This window comes from Capra hircus, chromosome 11 (assembly GCF_001704415.2).
Source record: "Capra hircus breed San Clemente chromosome 11, ASM170441v1, whole genome shotgun sequence".
Lineage (NCBI taxonomy): Eukaryota > Metazoa > Chordata > Mammalia > Artiodactyla > Bovidae > Capra > Capra hircus.
This window is the reverse complement of record NC_030818.1, coordinates 100,811,880-100,830,951: the sequence shown is the minus strand read 5'-3', so window position 1 is coordinate 100,830,951 and position 19,072 is coordinate 100,811,880. Positions and strand designations below refer to the sequence as shown.

The window sequence follows — 19,072 nt, the reverse complement described above, 5'->3', positions numbered from 1 at the left end:
GACCCTCTGAGCTGAAGATCTAACAGCCCAACATAGGTCCTGTCAGCAAGCCATCAGAGATAACGAGCACCATGGCTGGTGAGCCCTGAGACAGGACATGGCTTCAAGCTGAAATGAGCCGAGGTCAGAAGGGCACACGCTGTCCTCCACGTAACGGGCAACAGTGTGAGCCTTGCAGCGCCTCCTCTTCCTCACAGTGCCCTACCAACCACTTTCAAGGGGGAAATATCTCTTGACTCTGTAATTTCTAAAAGATTAGCAGAAATGGGCTAGAACCCACAACTTTTGCGTGTGCTAGTAATAAAACCCAGCCACAGTTCCTTCATGAATTAGGAACCTCTTAGGGAAAAGATTGTTTCTGGTCTCACTGTTTACTTACTTGAAGTTCCCATCATACCCTGCGAACCATGAATCAGGTGAGATTTAGCAAAAGGAGTTGCCTGGGGTAAGAGACTGGGCTGGATGGAAGGTGTTCGAACCACAGGAGCGTGCCGGGGGACCTGGACCACTGCGTCGTCATCCTTACAGGATGTCCGTGTGTCTTCACTCTCCAGAGACTGGGAAATGGATGATGTTGAGCTGGCTTCATCCAAGTCTTCATAATACCTCTGAGACAGGAAGGCCGACCGAGACAGGCTGGCTACAGAGCCCAAAACAAAACACAACTAAGACAATTCGAGTCCAAAAAGCGATGTAATTTTCACTGTTGCTAGAGAACTATCCAATTTGTAAAGCAACTTAATTATTACTTATTTTAAGTGGAAGCAGCTGCGGCTGAACGTGAACAAAGCCTTTGCTCAAATGGGTTCTGCAAAACTGAGCTGTATAGGACAAGAACATTTTGACTGTTAGGCAAAAAAATGTGAGGTGGGACACAGGACGCACACTGGTGTAAAAGCAGGACGTTCACGGGCAATAACGCCCCCTCAGGAAAGCAACAAACCCCCACCGAGTGAGCAAGCAGTCACATGGGTGTCCCTGCTTTCCAGCAGCAAGCTTCTAAGAACAGGCCTAATACAGACTGGAGAAGACAGCACATCCTCAGTCCCGAGGACCTCAAACAACACCAGGTAAATCCAACGCTTCTTTTGAATGAGACAATTAGTTGTTTTTTTTTTTAAAATCACTAAAATCGATTCTCACTTTCCCTGTTTTGCTCCTTCCATAAACTGTAAGGTAAGGCTTTACGCCATGTTACTTTCTACCATGAATTTCAGAAGTCATGTTACTGTCTGTGTATTGGAAACACCAAAACCAAGCAAAAAACAGCCCTCTTGCCTCCTCAAGTTATTTAAAAGTATTGCTAATACTTACTGACTTATGTGTCCTATGGGCGCATCACTCTGCAAGATTTTACGTATCATAATGCGAGTATAACATGGGCTTCCCTGGTGACTCACTCAGTAAGGAATCTGCCTGCAACGCAGGAGACCCAGGTTCGATCCCTGGGTTGGGAAGATCCCCTAGAGAAGGAAATGGCTACCCACTCCAGTATTCTTTCCTGGAGAATTCCATGATCAGAGGGAACCTGGTCCGCTGTATAGTTCATGGGGGTGCAAAGAGTCAAACACAACTGAGCAACTAACGCTTTCACTTTTTTCAAACATAATATAAACAATTGCAAGTGAAAACCACGCATGGGGACTTCCCTGGCAGCCATAGCCAAAAGAATTTTTTAAATTAAAAAACGCTGTACTAGGGTGGCAATGCCAGTTTGGTAGCCACCAGCCATGTGTGGTTATTCAGATGAAAAACAAATGAAAAATTTGACCTCTAAGTTGTACCATCCCCCTTAAAGCACCCAATGGCCACCAGTTAACTGCTGTATTGGACAGTACAGACCCAACATCACAACCACGGCAGGAAGTTCTACCGGACAGCACTGTACCAAAGTGTTCCGAGGCAAGTCAGTGTGCAGCACAGTCCCTCAGCAAGTCCATTCATAACTACCTGCGCCTGCACGTTCTATGCCTGCATCTCTCATTAGAGTAGCCACTAGTCACGCGTGCCTGCTGAGCATGTCTTTTTTCAAATGCAGCCTTACTCAAAATCCGACACAAATCAGAAAAGTAAAGCTTTTCCAGCTAAAGCGAAGGCTAGGACCCCTGGAACCAGTTCAGCGTCCCCCCAAATCCTTGGCAATCACTGCCACAGAACCTGAGGACTATGGAAAACACAGTGTGAAAGCCGAAACTACCACCTCAAGTTGACTATGCATAAGCTTCTTCTTAATCCCATATTCAGACGGATGACAGATTCTAGAGACATTTCCTCTATCTCCCGTTAAGAACCAAAGGAAAACACACATAGACGCACACATACACAAACCCCATCCTACTCCCACACAATGTACTATAGTTTATCCTAAAAATTCAGGACCGGGTTCCTCTACCTGGAGCAGTGGATCTCACTGGGGGGGTCTTCCTCTTGGCCAAGAAATTTCTCAGTTGTGCCTGTTTCACGGGGGACAGTTTAGCTGCAAGAAATTCGTGAACCCATAAATGCTTAAAACTTGGTTTTTAAGGTCAATAGATGAAAGAGAACAGAGTTTAAAGACTGGGGAGAATGCATTTACCTGGTACTTTAGGCAACGGTTTGGGGTGAGACTCTAGAGTCGTTTTCAACAAAGCATTGCGCAGGCTTTCGAGGTCACTGTCAAAACTGAAAGAGGACAATGTTACGTATGAACCAACTATGACCTGAGAAATTGGGACTCGTGGTAATGGTGATGGTACATTATCCTCCCAAATACAAAGGCAAGAGATGAGAGCATCCTGAAAAGGAAATGGAAAATCTGACCAAACAATGAATTAACCCAAAAGGAAAATGATCAGTCTCACTATCACATCCCACCCCAGAGCAAACACAACCCCAATAGGGCTCTAGAAGGAAGGGCAATTAAAATCTATACATTCAGGCTAAAGGCAGTTACCACTTTGGTAACTTTAGGGGTAAACTGTCTAAGGCAGGGTCTGAAATCTCCACACTTGCAAAATGACAACTCTGAGTTTCCAGACAAGTTGATCAACCTAATCCTGACAGCTAATTTTCAATTGAACAATAATGCTATGACTACAGTACCAGCTATTATCTATCGAGGGCCTGTTCCATCAGGCACACTGCTAGGTACTTTAAAGACTTAAACCCTCCAGTAACCCTATGAGGTGCACATTGTTAGTTCCCTGCATGCACGCATGCTCAGTCATGCCCAGCTCTTTCATAATCCCACAGACTGTAGTCTGGCAGGCTCCTCTGCCCATGGGATTGTCCAGGCAAGAATACTGGAGTCGGTTGCCATTTCCTTTTTCAGGGGCTCTTCTTGACTCAGGGATCGAACCTGCGTCTCCTGCATTGGCAGGGGGATTCTTTACCATTGAGCTACTTGAGAAGGCTATTGTTAGCCCCACTTTTTGGCAGAGGGAAAAAGGATCAGAGAGGGTGAGGAATCTGACCACGATCACAAAGATGAAAGACAGCAGAGTCACTTTCAAACCCACATCTCAACTACTCTGTGACTAGTCCACTTTGCTCTGTGTATTTATTCGCTCATCCCACCTCATTTACTAAGCGCACGTGGCATTAATAGACGTGTTCTCCTGCACACCTGTGTGTGGTGCTCTGGGAGGGAACATCCAAGGGAAGGCTCCAATGGGAGGACTGGTTGTAAAGTCGGAGCTGCTGGAGACTATCCACCAGGTGATTCAGCCTCTTCCTCTGTTGGTTGATGATTTCCCGGTTGTTGGCAAGAGTATTAAATAGCGTCTCTCGTTCTGGCACAAGCAGGCGCCTGTTTAGACCAAGGAGGAAAGAACTGTATAAGAACCGTTCAAATAAAAGAAATTTCTACTGGAAAGAAAAAAAAAAGGACAGTGAAAATAATAAAATGAAGAACCACTAGTGGGAAAGAAACAGCAAGACGTTACTAAGAGGGACTTTTTTGGTGGTCCAGTCATTTAGAATCCACCAGCCAATGCAGGAGACAAGGGTTCGATTCCTGGTCCGAGAAGATTCCACGTGCCATGGAGCAATGAAACCTGTGCTCCATAACAAGAGGAGACACCTCAGTGAGAAGCCCGAGCACAACTAGAAAGTAGCTCCCACTGTCCACAACTAGAGACAGCCTGTGTGCAGCAGTGAAGACCTAGCATAGCCAAAAAACAAACTAGTCAATTAAAAAAAAAAGCATGTCTTCAGAGTGCCGTCAAGAAACAGAGGACAGCACATGACTTGGCAGCAGGGGGCCCCCTACCCAAAAGAATTAAAAGGAGAAAAGGACAATGGTCCCTTTCTTTCTGGTGACAAGGTCATTAGCTCAACATATATTTTTAAAAGGCATTTCAGTGGGGTTCCAGATAATATTTGGAGAAGGGTCTAAAAGAGAGACGTGCCAGCAAACCGTACAGATTTAAGAATCAGAACTCCGCAGAAAGGAAACTTAAAAAAGGACATTAAGTATAAACAGAAAATCCATGGGGTTGTTTAAAGGAGAAGAAAGCCTGGCTTTTCTTGCTAGCCTCACGCACTTTTTAAAAAGTCAACATATTAATTAGACAAGAATATTCCAACTGTCAAGCCGAGCAGAACGTTCATGCTGTCAGGTCAAGCCATTCTCTCACTTGGGGAGGAACATGAATTTAGCAACAAGGGAGTGCACTCTGAAACCTCTTAGAAAGGGGCCAGGCTGCCCCAGGGACAAGGGCTCCAGGGCACAGAATCTGCCCCTGCCAGTGTTGGGAAGATCAATTTTCACCTCTGTCTTACCACCTCTATGCTCTGAGGTTCCTCAGGTTAGGGACAAAGCCTTTCTCCACGCTGTACAATATCATGTATTAAATTCTGTTTACCGAATTTTAAACACATTCTACCCCTGCCCCTGACACAACACTCAGGCTGCCCTACTTAAGTCTGTGACCTCACAGTTTTGTAAACAAATAAACAGATCATTTCCTGGTTTATTTCCTTACAAGGCTAATCACACTGACCAAGTGTAGGTGTTTCAGAAATCTAGCATTTGGAGGGCTGACCTATTTTTCACATCATCTTATTGCTTTCACAATGTACTGCATTCTACTCCTTCTGGAAAACACAAGGCATCAAACCAAACATCCATGGACAGAAGATCACAAGAGAAGGTTTTCCTCTATGTTATCATTCCTCTCATCCTTTTAGTTATCCAAACTAATTAGCAATGTTTCCTTCAAAAGAAAACCTGGAATATACAGGAAAGTGTAAAAGAAAAACCCCTCTGAATCCCATCTTACAGCTATAAGTGAGTATTCTGATAGATTTATTACCAGCCTTTTTTTTTACATTAGACTTCCACACTGAGGTCATCTAGTATGACTTCATGTCTTAACTTTTTCATTTCTTTTATGCTGTACCTAATAATTACAGTTACACAATTATATATTTTGTATATTTCATGTAAAACAGAAAAGATATTTAACATGATTTTTTGAGAATATGAGATTCAACGGTTACCCAGTACTTTGTTTAAGAGAAAAATGTGGTCAGATTTAGCTACTCTTAACTTTTGCATAACTAGGCTGAATCCAATTTTTCACTCTCATAAACCGTGCTGTAGATTCTTGTATGTATTATTGTGAGCAATGTTATTATTCCATAGAATTTCTTGATGTATAATGACTGTGTCAAAGAGAAAGAACCTGTGTAGGGTTTTCGGAAACCTTCCTAGATGACCTTTTTAAAAGGCCACAGCACTATCAAGATGGTGGGTGAGAGATCTCGCTCACTTTTGTTTTTTCTTTTGTTCCAGATGCCGATCCCACTCCAAGTCTAGAACATCATTCACATCTTGGACAGCAAATTTCACATACTGATGAAGGCGCCGGATTTCCTACAAGAAAAAAATGAAATGGCAAAATGACTCGGTTTTCTAGTAGTTTGCAGGAGTGTGTCTCAAAACAGTTAAAATGACTTTGAAGTCTTTTCAAACTGAGAACCACAAGGAATAAGGAAAACATAACAGGTTTTAATATAATCGTTAGATGGAGAAGGAAATGGCAACCCACTCCATCATTCTTGCCTGGAAAATCCCATGGACAGAGGAGTCTGGTGGGCTACAGTCCATGGGGTCACAAAAGAGTCAGACACAACTTAGCGACTAAATAACAACAAATAATCAGAATGTTAGAGAAACCCAACCTTTAAAGTGTGTGACAGAGAGATAGTGTTAAGAAAAGGGAAACAGAAAGGGTGTGTCAGCCCAGGGCCTCTAGGGAACCGATGTTCTGGCTTAGTTCTCATTTTTCAGCTCTTATAAAGTATCTCCACGTGGCCTAGGAATTTTCCACTGTACTCTGCTACTCCAACAGTACACCCATTTAGATTTTGCTCTCCCACCCATGAAATTAACTGTAATACAGACAAAATTATCCTACAAAACAGCACTGAAAATAATTCTGCACCTATCTATTCACAGAATAGAACACATAAGTCATCTCACCAGTGGGGGAAAAGTCATTTCTCAAAAACAAAGAATAGTATCAGTACTAGAAATGGAATTTTCCATTATTAAAAGTCTTACCTATTAATTCATTTTAGGCCTTCAATAATTTTCTTTAAATTCTGATCTAGTGTTAACCTTTATGGCGCCATAACTTAACTCTCAAAAATTAAAATAGAGCATTCTACTAATGAAAATGAAGCATTCCATTAAATGTGTATACAAATGAAGATGAAGTGCTATACACTGGGAAATACTTTTACATCTGTACCAAGATCTTATTGTGTTTAACTGTATTTTCAAAATTATTCTTGGACAAGGGTATGTGCCCTAACTGAAAATGACAATGTCACTTAAAAGAGAGTCAGGCTGATTCTAGGAAGCAGCAGTAACCTTAGCATCAAATACAAATTTCAACTCAGTACTCTGTGACTACAGGGAGGCCCTTTACTGCGGACACTTCAAAAGTGACTGTATCTCTGCATGAACTCATGCTGTTTCTTCTGAATGCCCTCCCAAACTTGTTTACCAGGAAAACAACTCCTTTTCTTTTAAGGCCAATAAATAGCTGTTACATTAATAATTATTATTATTCCTGATTTGATTTCTAAATATATCTTTTCAACAGCTACTTTCTACCAAGCTTCAGTTCAGTTCAGTTTAGTCGCTCAGTCGTGTCCGACTCTTTGCGACCCCATGAATCGCAGCATGCCAGGCCTCCCTGTCCATCACCAACTCCCGGAGTTCACTCAGATCACGTCCATCAAGTCAGTGATGCCATCCAGCCATCTCATCCTCTGTTGTCCCCTTCTCCTCCTGCCCCCAATCCCTCCCAGCATCAGAGTCTTTTCCAATGAGTCAACTCTTCGCATGAGGTGGCCAAAGTACTGGAGTTTCAGCTTAAGATTTAATGAAAAATTATGTTTTCGTTGATCCAAAAAACCTCAAGGGGGAAAGTGCTGTCTTCTTTGTTGTAGTCAAGGAGGTATATATGAAGTGGGTTAGCACTCAGGGGAAATGAGCAACTTTGTCTGGGCAGTCCTGCAAACCCGGACCTTCTAGAGGAGTGTGCCCATCTAGGTGTCTGTTTTCGGCAGCTCTGGTGAGGTTTCCTACCTGGAGTTGAGCTTCACTCCTGGGGTCCAGCGGCCTCTTGTAGAGTAAATGCAGATATGCGGAGTCACGGTTCCTCTCATTCTGTTCTCTGGCTTCTTCGACACCAGCAAAGCCCTCCAGTAAAGTTGTCTTCAGGGTACTTATATCTCCATGAAGAGACTAGAAAAGGTACAAGGATGGGCTGATACAAAAGTGGTATTTCTGAGAAATAAACCTTTCTTGCTAGATCAAGGTGGTGCTTCTCAAATATTTAACAAGATGAACATCTGAACAGAGCCAAAAGTGATTTCGCTGCTTGGAAAGAAAGATACTAACATTAATTTTTTTTTTCCTTTTTCATTAAAAAAAATACAACTTTAATGATCAGAAACTGAGGAAATAAAAATAAAAACACTGGTAATCCTTCCGTCTAAAAGATGATCACTGGGATTTCTCTGGCAGTTCAGTGGTAAGGAAGGGCCTTGGTGTTTTCACTGTCAAGGGTGTGGGTTCAATCCCTGATCAGGGAACTAAGATCCCGCATGTTGCAGGGTGTAGTCGAAAAATAAAGAATAAAGAAATGAATAAATAAAGATGATCACTGCTAAAACCTTGGAGAATTCTCCTCTTTTTTTTAACTTTTAAAATTTTTACTGAAGTATAGTTGATTTAAAATGTTTCAAATGTACAGCAAAGTGATTCAGTTTCACATATATATACACACACACATACTTCTTTTTCCGATTCTTTTCCATCATGGGTTATTATTAATACAAGATATTGAATACAGGTCCCTGTGCTATATGGTGGGTCCTTGTGGTCTGTCTATTTGATATACAGAGTGTGTATCTCTTAATCCCAAATTCCCAATTTATTCTTCCCCCCCACCTTGAGAACTTTCCTGTTTCCAAGCATGATATTTAAGACAAGAACTCTGGAGTCAGGCAGTCTGAATTGGGATCCTGGCACTATCACTCAGTAACTGGGTGACTTTGGGAAAACACTTCATCTCTCTAAGCCTAGGTTTCCTGTTCTTGCAAAACAGAAAGAATAATAGTGCCTACCACACAGAAAAGCTGTGACGATTCATTGAGATAATATTGAGACACCTGGCACATAGTAAAGAGTAATAATAGAAACACAGGGGTCTCCCCTGGTGGTCTAGTGGCTAAGAGCTCTCAATGCTGGGGCCTGGGTTTGATTCCTGATTGGGGAACTAGATCCCACATGCCACAACTAAGACCCTGCACAGCCAAAAAAAAAAAAGTAACACAGTAAATAATACAGCGAACAGCAAACACTTGTTATTTTTATATTGTGTACGCTCTTGAGTATCCTGCTTTTTTCTTAAACTTAACACTTTATAACCTAACAATTGACTATAAAAGACAGTAAGTTTTCTCCTGTAAATGACCCACAATATCTTCATTAAAGTTTGCTTTTATACCAAGAAAAAAAGCTAGTAAACTTTCAAATATACCTAAACTAAACTAACAACTAGAATAAACTTTAATGGAATGCCTTGTGCCAATGGGATACAAAGTACTTATTATTGCATTTTCCACATGAAAAAACTAAAACATAGAGCTGCTAGAATAACTTGCACAATGTCACATAGTTTCTTGTTCAATATCCATGGGAAATCACATGGACCACAGTCCATAGGGTCATAAAGAGTCAGACACGACTTAGTGACTAAAACAAAAGGTAGGGTCTGAAGTCAGGCATTCCTGGGTAAACCACTCATTCACATAAAAAACACTATCAGTGGTCCTTTAAGAGAGAAAATATATATGCCCATGGAGTATCAGGATGACAATGTCTAATTTACGAAGAGTATCAAAAACACAAACCTCTGTGGTCTCTTTAATCTCCAAGAGAAAGGTGTGTAGGTCATCTGATTCTGTTCGCAGCATCTTCATCTCCTCAGATGTGCCCACCTGGAAACAGGCTTTGGACGTTCGGGCTTTCAACTCTTCCAGCTCCTTCTGAAAGTGAGCGATCTGTCAAGGCCACAAATGAGGAGACGACTCAGTCTGAATGGTGTGGCAGGCCTGTCACGGCTTCTGGGCCCTCTAACAGCACAGACTCCCAGGACACGCCAAGGCTCAATGCCAGAATAAAATAGTCACATAGGAGTCAGCACCCAGAGCCATTCAAGTCTCGCCATCAGAGCTATTTCTGGGAAAAATCTGCAGGAACAGATTTACCTCCTCCCCAATTCCAGCCATCACAGGATCTGACTCTTTCCACTGGTGTCCCTGCTTTTCTGTAACAGGAGGCTGAAGTGATTTTGGCTGAAATGAAAGGGAAAGGTTTAAAAATGCATCCCATACCCCAAGCAAGATGTTATGAGCAATGGCTTCCTGGAGTAGGTGGCTCAGTGTCTGTCACAGGTGTAGCACTCTCACAATACCGTGACCGTTCCCCCATTCAGTCTTTTGAACCCATATTTGCTGGGCACCGTCTCGGTATGAGGCGTGTCCTAGACAGTGGAGATGGAGGTAGACGAGGCAGATGAGGTCCCTACTCTCACGGAGCTCACCTTCCACTGGGACGAGACAGAATAAGAAGTAGACAAATCTTAAGTAATTGCAGCAAGTGATAAGTGATGTGAAAAAAATGAACAGGAACATAGAGAGAGAATAAAAATGAAAACACTGCTTCAGATGAGACGGCCCAAAAGCCTTCACTGAGCATTGTCTCTGCACTGAGATATGAAGTAAGGGAGAAAGCTATGGCAAGTTTAGGTAAGCACCTCCAGGCAGCAAGAAAAGCAAGCGCAGAAAAGACTTTGGCAAGTTCAGGGCAAAAGTGAATGTGGGCACATGAAGTCAGGCAGGGAGTCGGGGGCAGGCAGAGGGAGGTCATCTAAGACTATACCAAGGAGTCTGGATTTTATTCTGTGTTGGTAAACTACTAGTGGAGTTTTAGGAGAGTTGAAACTATTCTTTGGTTTATGATATTAGAAGAGTCCTCCTGCTATTCAACAGAGCAAGGATGACAGTGACAGGCAGGAGAAAAAACAGAGTGGTCAGGAGGCTACTGAGGGTAGAGAAGATAATGGCCTGAAATTCGGTATCAGCAGGGACAGAGATGTGGATTTATGACAAATAACACATCACAGAGCAAAGCTGGCAAGACCTCTGCTAGCATGGACCAGAGCAGGTGCTATTACAGAGAGGAATCCAGGGTGACTTCCGGATCAGGAGCTGGAGCAAACTGCCAGGTTAGTGCTTTTCAAGATGGGACTACCAGAACAGGACAGGTTCCTAGAAAATACAGATCAAGAATTCTGCTTTGGGACTTCCTTGGTGGTCCAGTGGTGAAGACTCTGTGCTCCCAATGCAGGGGGCCTGGGTTTGATCCCTAGTCAGGGAGTTAGATCCCACAAGCCCCAACTTAGGAGTTCACATGCTGCAACTAAGACCCAGCACAACCAAATAAATATATAATGGGAAAAAAAAAAGAATTCTGCTTTAGAGGTGTTATAACTTGAGAGGATGTTCAAGTGATTTGTTACCTACACCAATGAACATACAGAAGAGTTTTTAGATTGCATAAGCATTCAGTAGAACAGCTTTATTTAATAAATGCCATGTGTCACGTGTTATGCCAAAAGCTACAGCTGAAAACTGGGCATTTACTGTGAAGCCTGTACAGGTATGTGCTGGGGCGGGGAAGGAAGCAGACTGGGAGAGAAACAGAAGGAAAAGACATGACTCCTTTTCTGAAGGCACTCAAATAATCAAGTGGGAAATGGACAGAAAATTCTCTTTAAACTATAAAAATAAACTGAGATAATAGACTGTAGATCTAATATGAAAAGTAAAATAATAAAACTTTTAGGAAAATATCTTTTTGACCTTCGAACAGGAAATTATTTTCAAAACAGAACACAAAAAGTACTCATCTTAAAAAAATAACTAAATTACATTAAAATTAAGCACTTGGCATCAAAAGACACCTCAAGGGGAGGTAAAGGCAATTCAGAGCCTGAGAAAGTATCTGCATTATATATATGCGTTTACACATGCATATGCATATCCAATAAGGAATGAACTCTTACAAGTCAATAAGAAAAAAACAACCCAATGGAAAAATAGGTAAAAGACTCGCAGACACCACTGAAAAGACAATAGTCAGATGAAAAAAAGCTCAATTTTACTAGTCATCTGTGAAATATTAATTAAAACCACAAAATACAACAACAATAAAAATGTAAACTACAAGACTAGTGAGGACGTGCAGCTGAACTCAAATACGCCTGGTGGGAATGTACTAAAAAGGAATATATGTATATTCTATGACCTAACAATTCCACTCCTGGAAATGCATACACATATTCACCCAAAGACGTCAACTGGTGTGGTTATAACAACACGATTCACAATGACTTCAACCTGGAAACTACTCAAATGTCTGTCAAGGGTGGGATGAAACTTGTAGTAATAGTCACCCAGTGAATTCCAGACAGCAACGACAACACGGAAAAACCTCACATACACAACACTGAGCCAAACAGCCAGATACAAGAATGTATACTATCTCATTCCATTTTACAGAAGATACTCACAGGCTAAACTAAGCTATGCTATTAGAAATCATGATAGTGAGACCCCTTTGGCAAGGGTAATGTCTAGAAGGGCTCACAGGAGGGGGGACTCAGGGACTCCAGTATGGTCTGTTTCTTGCTCTGGGTGCTGGTTACCAAGGTGTATGCCAGCAAATTTGGAAAACTCAGCAGTGGCCACAGGACTGGAAAACGTCAGTTTTCATTCCAATTCCAAATAAAGGAAATGCGAAAGAATGCTCAAACTACCGCACAATTGCACTCATCTCACATGCTAGTAAAGTAATGCTCAAAATTCTCCAAGCCAGGCTTCAGCAATATGTGAACCGTGAACTCCCTGATGTTCAAGCTGGTTTTAGAAAAGGCAGAGGAACCAGAGATCAAATTGCCAACATCCGCTGGATCATGGAAAAAGCAAGAGAGTTCCAGAAAAACATCTACTTCTGCTTTATTGACTATGCCAACGCCTTTGACTGTGTGGATCACAATAAACTGTGGAAAATTCTGAAAGAGATGGGAATACCAGACCACCTGACCTGCCCCTTTGAGAAATCTGTATGCAGGTCAGGAAGCAACAGTTAGAACTGGACAGGGAACAACAGACTGGTTCCAAATAGGAAAAGGAGTATGTCAAGGCTGTATATTGTCACCCTGCTTATTTAATTTATATGCAGAGTACATCATGAGAAACGCTGGACTGGAAGAAACACAAGCTGGAATCAAGATTGCCAGGAGAAATATCAATAACCTCAGATATGCAGATGACACCACCCTTATGGCAGAAAGTGAAGAGGAACTAAAAAGCCTCTTGATGAAAGTGAAAGAGGAGAGTGAAAAAGTTGGCTTAAAGCTCAACATTCAGAAAATGAAGATCATGGCATCCGGTCCCATCACTTCATGGGAAATAGATGGGGAAACAGTGGAAACAGTGTCAGACTTTATTTTTGGGGGCTCCAAAATCACTGCAGATGGTGATTGCAGCCATGAAATTAAAATACTCTTACTCCTTGGAAGGAAAGTTATGACCAACCTAGACAGCATATTCAAAAGCAGAGACATTACTTTGCCGACTAAGGTCCGCCTAGTCAAGGCTATGGTTTTTCCTGTGGTCATGTATGGATGTGAGAGTTGGACTGTGAAGAAGGCTGAGCGCCGAAGAATTGATGCTTTTAAACTGTGGTGTTGGAGAAGACTGGGATTTCTTTCAACCCTGGGATTTCTTTGGAAGGAATGATGCTAAAGCTGAAACTCCAGTACTTTGGCCACCTCATGCAAAGAGTTGACTCACTGGAAAAGACTCTGATGCTGGGAGGGATTGGGGGCAGGAGGAGAAGGGGATGACCGAGGATGAGATGGCTGGATGGCATCACGGACTCGATGGACGTGAGTCTGAGTGAACTCCGGGAGTTGGTGATGGACAGGGAGGCCTGGCGTGCTGCGACTCATGGGGTCGCAAAGAGTCGGACACGCCTGAGCGCCTGGACTGGACTCAGCTGGTGACAATTCACCCAGGTGGGTGTGTCACCTGCATCCTCCTTCCCACTATGTGTGCTCCATGTTAGCGAAAAATTAAATAAAATAACCCAAGTCGTAATGGAAAGGCAGAAAAAAGAGAGGGCAGTGGGAGATTTCTTGATTACTTTGGGAATAACAGAAAAAGATCAGGTGGTATACTACAGTCTTCAGAAATGAATAGGATTCCACAAATGGAATATAGCATGGATAAGCTCAGGAATCAGCAGAGAAAACAACCCTAAGATTCTAGGGTTGCGTTAAATGGCTTTTATGAGCAGACATTACAAACATTTACAGCTCCCACTTTGGTACTTCCTGTCACATAGTCCGAAATACTTTTGCTGTGAAATCTAAAACCAAAAAAAAACTCACTTTATAAACATGTATGTCTAGGGCAGTAAATTAATAAACACAGTGTTGCAGGCTGAGTTTAAACATACCTGAGGAGAGCCTGACTTAGTCACTGGAGGGGTTATCCTAGGTGATTTCTGGACCATTGAGGGCACCGGACTTGGACTGCCCTGAGCAGCTCGCCCTGTAAGAACAAGAGGTCAGTCAAAACAAACAGTATTCATTCCCATTATTTCTTTCAGAATGAATATCCTTTCCTCAAATCTAATAAAATAAGTTTTTCACGGTCCCTGGCCTCCATTTATGATCTTGGTTACCAAAAGAGATATCCACGGTTTCCAAATACCTAAAAAACACATATAACATTTTAAAACAGGAAGCTCCCTTGTAAAGCAGGTAAACTGGAGTGTCTCTAATAACAGGTATGTGCACTGGTGTCCAGGCCCAGGAGGCAGAACACTCAGCCCATCCCTAATCCTCACAGAGGTGCCTGATGACCTCTGGGAACTGGGGACAAAGTTTAAAGACCATGAGAACAACAATTCTCATCACCTAGGAAGAACTCACAGGGCCTTCGGGACCCTCCTGGAATCCTCTAGGACAAGTCTGTTGCACATGAGAATCACCTAGGAGCTTTTAACAGAGAAGGCAATGGCACCCTACTCCAGTACTCTTGCCTGGAAAACCCCATGGACGGAGGAGCCTGGAAGGCTGCAGTCCATGGGGTCGCTGAGGGTCAGACACAACTGAGCGACTTCACTTTCACTTTTTACTTTCATGCATTGGAGAAGGAAATGGCAACCCACTCCAGTGTTCTTGCCTGCAGAATCCCAGGGACGGGGGAGCCTGGTGGGCTGCCATCTATGGGGTGGCACAGAGTCGGACACGACTGAAGTGACTTAGCAGTAGGAGGGTTTTAAAAACAAATATACCAAAAACTTGTATCCAAGCCTCATCTCAAGAGAACCAGATTAAACAGTGAGAGAGGGGACTCCCCTAGTGGGTCTAGAGTACAATCCAATGATCCAGGAGCCACCAAACTGTTAAGAATTAAATAAGAGCAATGGCGGTAGGGAGATGTGGGTGGTGAGCAGCAGACAGGGAGAAAGTGTGTGTGGTGTGGTACACTTTTTCTATCCTAAACTATAAAGAGATATGAAAAGACAAAAGGCTTGTTAACTCTTTAGGTCATAGACAGGTACTTTGCAGAATCTGGTGAAAAGTCCCAGAATGAGATAACTTTGACAAATGCTACGAGGCAGTCCTTGATCAGCAGCTAAGAGAGATTTCAGGAATTTATACAGCTCAATGCTTGCTCAGGATCTACCAAGATAAAATTATTCCTGACACTCAAACACCAAATGGCTATGCAAGTACGTCTGGCTGGGTATTATCGCTGGCATGAGCAAACAACTAACTTAAAAACAGAGACATATCTGACAGACGCCACCACAACTGTGAGCAAGACGACGTCGCTTACGTCAGGACAAAAGGAAGTCACGGGATGTGGCACACACATCCACCACATGGTATCACCGCTCAAAATGTGTCAGGTAAGTTTCACTGTGCGGAAACTCTCAAGACCAAATTGGAGGACAGTCCACAAAACTACTGGCCTGATCTCACCAATGTTAATGCCGAGGAAGACAAAAACAGTAAAAGACTGCTTGAGACCAACGAGACAAAATCGGAACATAACGTTTAGTCCTTGAGTGGCTTCTAGAAAAACAAAGGGGGAAAACAAAGCTGTAGGAACATTACAGGAACAACACTGGAAATGGGAATCGGGCTACAGGCTGAATTACTGTTAAATTTCTTTAGTGTGATAATGTATTGAGTGCACTTGTTTTTAGGCGAGAGACACTGAAGTTCTTAGGGGTGAAGTGTTTCATACTGTGAGTAACTTTCAAATGTTTTAGAAACAATTTACATTAAAAAAGAAAGACACAGGACTTCCCTGGTGGCGCAGTGGTTCAGAATCCGCCTGCCAATGCAGGGGACAAGAGTTCCATTTTTGGTCTGGGAAGATTCCAGATGCTGTGGAGCAACTAAATCCACAACTTCCGAGCCTGTGTGCCACAACTTCTAAGCCCGTGTGCTGCAACTACTGGCGCCCGTGTGCCCTAGAGCCTGTGCTCTGCTGCAAGAGAGGCCTCAGCCTCCGAGGGCTGAAGGAAGAGAAAGACAGGCTGGATGCATTTGCTCATGGAGCTGTATAATGCACTTCAACCTGGAGAGAACCACTATCATGACGTTTATTTTAAAAATCTGCTTAAGGTAGGGCTGAGTGTGAAAATCCAGGGCAGTCACCAGAGGAAATATGCAGAAAGCCTCCGCAGGTTCCTTATCGTCTATGTGTCTTCAAGACTTACTTGGTGACTGACCTGCATGGAGAGCAAGCTCTATGTGAAGATAAATGCCCCACAAGACAGAGACAAGCACTGAAGCCATTATGAATCTTTCCAAACCGGAGTACAAAAGCCATTGGACTTCAGTGTGAGTTACAGGAAGCAAGAAAAAGGAATCCAGTCCAGCTATGTTGGCTAGGATTTTTAAATAACTTGGAGAAATGCTAATCTGGGAATTCAGGACTGAGCTTTGAAGCTGTTTGCTTAAAATCATACCTGATGCCGATGGAGTGACTGAGGACTTGGATGGCAAGGAACTGGATGATGCCGAGAGGGGTGTGGGGTGGCTGAGAGGTCCAGAGGAAGCTGGCTTGGAGGCCGAGGAGAAGGGCAGCATCGAGGCTGTGCTCTGTGAGCTGTGAACAGGAGCCGAGGTGGCTGCAGCCGTGAACCTGAAAACGGCAGCCCAAGTGGGTCAGAACAGCCTGCTGCTGTGGGATTATTTGCAACAGTCATGAATGATCATCAAAAGGTAACTTCCTAGACTCTTCTGCCTTTAGGAAGTGCAAGGAAAGTGAAAGGAAAGTGAAGTTGCTCAGTCGTGTCCGACTCTTTGCGACCCCATGGACTGTAGCCTACCAGACTCCTCTGTCCATGGGATTTTCCAGGCAATAGTACTGGAGTAGATTGCCATTTCCTTCTCCAGGGGAGCTTCCCGACCCAGGGATCAAACCCAGGTCTCTCGCATTGTAGACAGATGCTTTACTGTCTGAGCCACCAGGGAAGTCCAAATGTGCAAATGTTAAGCTATTTCCTGGGGCCTCCCCAGTGGCTCAGAGGTTAAAGCATCTGCCTGGAATGCGGGAGACCTGGGTTCGATCCCTGGGTTGGGAAGATCCCCTGGAGAAGGAAATGGCAACCCACTCCAGTACTCTTGCCTGGAGAATCCCATGGAGGGAGGAGCCTGGTAGGCTACTAGTCTATGGGGTCGCAAAGAGTCAGACACGACTGGGTGACTTCACTTTCACTTTCACTTTAGCTATTACAAAAGGTGAAGGCTGCATGGAAACATTAATCATCTGCTTATCTGGAATGAAAATATCAAATACATACTTAACATGATGACAAAACTAAGTTTACCATGATATAAAACATTTACTGTCTAGCCTATCAGGCTGAGTGAAGAAAGAAGGTGGGACCCAATGGACTTCGGAGAGTTTAGTATCCTCCCTTTGTCATGGAAATTACTGAGGGATGATCATCTCTGGGGAAGGAGAACGGAAGATGAGAGCAGGTTACTATCTCTGGGATGCTGACGCTCTACTAGGAAGGCGAAGTAAGTTTCACCTAAAAGAGTAAATGTCTGTAAACAATATAAGTATACAGCATCAGATGACTAGTGAAATAAATCACGGTGTTACACAATGGAATACTAGGCAACCTTCAGAATGAAGTGGCTGCATGACAGTTTAGTATCGACAATGACATCGGCTGACATCCCCTCCACAGTAACAAGGGAAGATACAGAAAAGTGGAGGGGGAAGCTGGTAGTATTTACACTCAATGGCAATTATGCGAAAGGGTACAGGTATAAGGGATACTTCTCTCAAAAGGCTTATATTCTGGTGGTGAGAACAAAACAAGCAGGTACAGAAGTGAAAAAATAAGATCACATAGGGCTTCCCTGGTGGTCCAGTGGTTAAGAATCTGCCTTCCAATGTGGGGAACTTAGACCTCTGGTCAGAGAACTAAGATCCCACATGTAAGTGAAAAACAAGTGATATGTCTACCTGTCAAACTTGAAGTGTTACTTACTTTTCGCTAAGGTTGACCTTGACTGCAGGAGCTGACGGTGGGAAGGTGGGCTTCATTCCCATATTTGGAGCTGACACACTTGGCATTGGCGTGCTTTCCAGGGCAGGCTTAAAACCCGATGATCCAAAGGAGAATGAAGCAGCTGAGGGGGTCATGGGAGAGGCCACAGGCGTGGGCGCGAGGGAGGCTTGAGAAGGAGGAGCAAAAGAGAAGGGCGATGCGCCAGAGGCCAGGGCTGCTTTGGCACCGTCAGAGCCACTGGAACTTGGAGGAGCCTCCCCAGGGACAGAACCAGAGGACTTCAAAGATGAAGAACCAAAGGAGAACACAGCAGAAGGCAGAGAGAAGGTGGAGGTGGGGGCAGCCTGTGATGAAGGCAGAACAGAGGCAGGCGCCACGGCAGCTGGCACATCAGGCTTCTGCGGGGCCTGCGGGGAGGTGGGGGTAGTAGGTATACTTCCTGCAATGAAACACAGGGAAGAAAAAGGAAGAGACAAGTTAATGCTGTGACAGTGGAGGACCACATCACAGGAAGCAAGTGGAAAAGGGCTGGTGGAAGAATGAGGCCAGAAATAATTGGTCCTCATTCCAAAAGTTGTGGGGAGAAGAAATGAGAGCTGATGTAGAACTTTCCAGAGCAAACATTTCATATGGCAAGATATCTAAAACTTTGAAGGAAAAAGAAAATGCAGAAAGACATCAGACTAACGGGACTTCATAAACACCAACTTGAGAAATACAGAAAAAACACACTTCTCAATGTCACAGTGAAAAGTAAGTCATTCTGCAATATTTTATTATCAGGAAAAAACTTTAACTCAGACCTACGCCTCTTAATAGTCACTAAAACAACTCCAGTTTAATCAAAGATATATCTCCTTTGTTTTGAGATATACAAAAGGATATATG

At 43.3% G+C, this 19,072-nt stretch overlaps 1 protein-coding gene across 2 annotated transcripts in view; it reads right to left on the bottom strand.

Annotated features, from left to right (window-relative positions):
- The window catches only part of NUP214 (nucleoporin 214), an 89,766-nt gene that overhangs the window by 53,814 nt on the left and 16,880 nt on the right, over nucleotides 1–19,072 (bottom strand). For both annotated transcript variants that reach the window (XM_018055995.1, XM_018055996.1), the window contains exons 12-22: nucleotides 18,164–18,623; nucleotides 16,625–16,800; nucleotides 14,090–14,184; nucleotides 9,772–9,858; nucleotides 9,415–9,564; nucleotides 7,583–7,741; nucleotides 5,754–5,857; nucleotides 3,605–3,787; nucleotides 2,576–2,661; nucleotides 2,393–2,476; nucleotides 380–640 (exon numbers count right to left, since the gene is read on the bottom strand). In XM_018055995.1, the coding sequence (XP_017911484.1) occupies nucleotides 380–640; nucleotides 2,393–2,476; nucleotides 2,576–2,661; nucleotides 3,605–3,787; nucleotides 5,754–5,857; nucleotides 7,583–7,741; nucleotides 9,415–9,564; nucleotides 9,772–9,858; nucleotides 14,090–14,184; nucleotides 16,625–16,800; nucleotides 18,164–18,623 (1,845 nt within the window). The remainder of the gene's footprint in view (nucleotides 1–379; nucleotides 641–2,392; nucleotides 2,477–2,575; nucleotides 2,662–3,604; nucleotides 3,788–5,753; nucleotides 5,858–7,582; nucleotides 7,742–9,414; nucleotides 9,565–9,771; nucleotides 9,859–14,089; nucleotides 14,185–16,624; nucleotides 16,801–18,163; nucleotides 18,624–19,072) is intronic.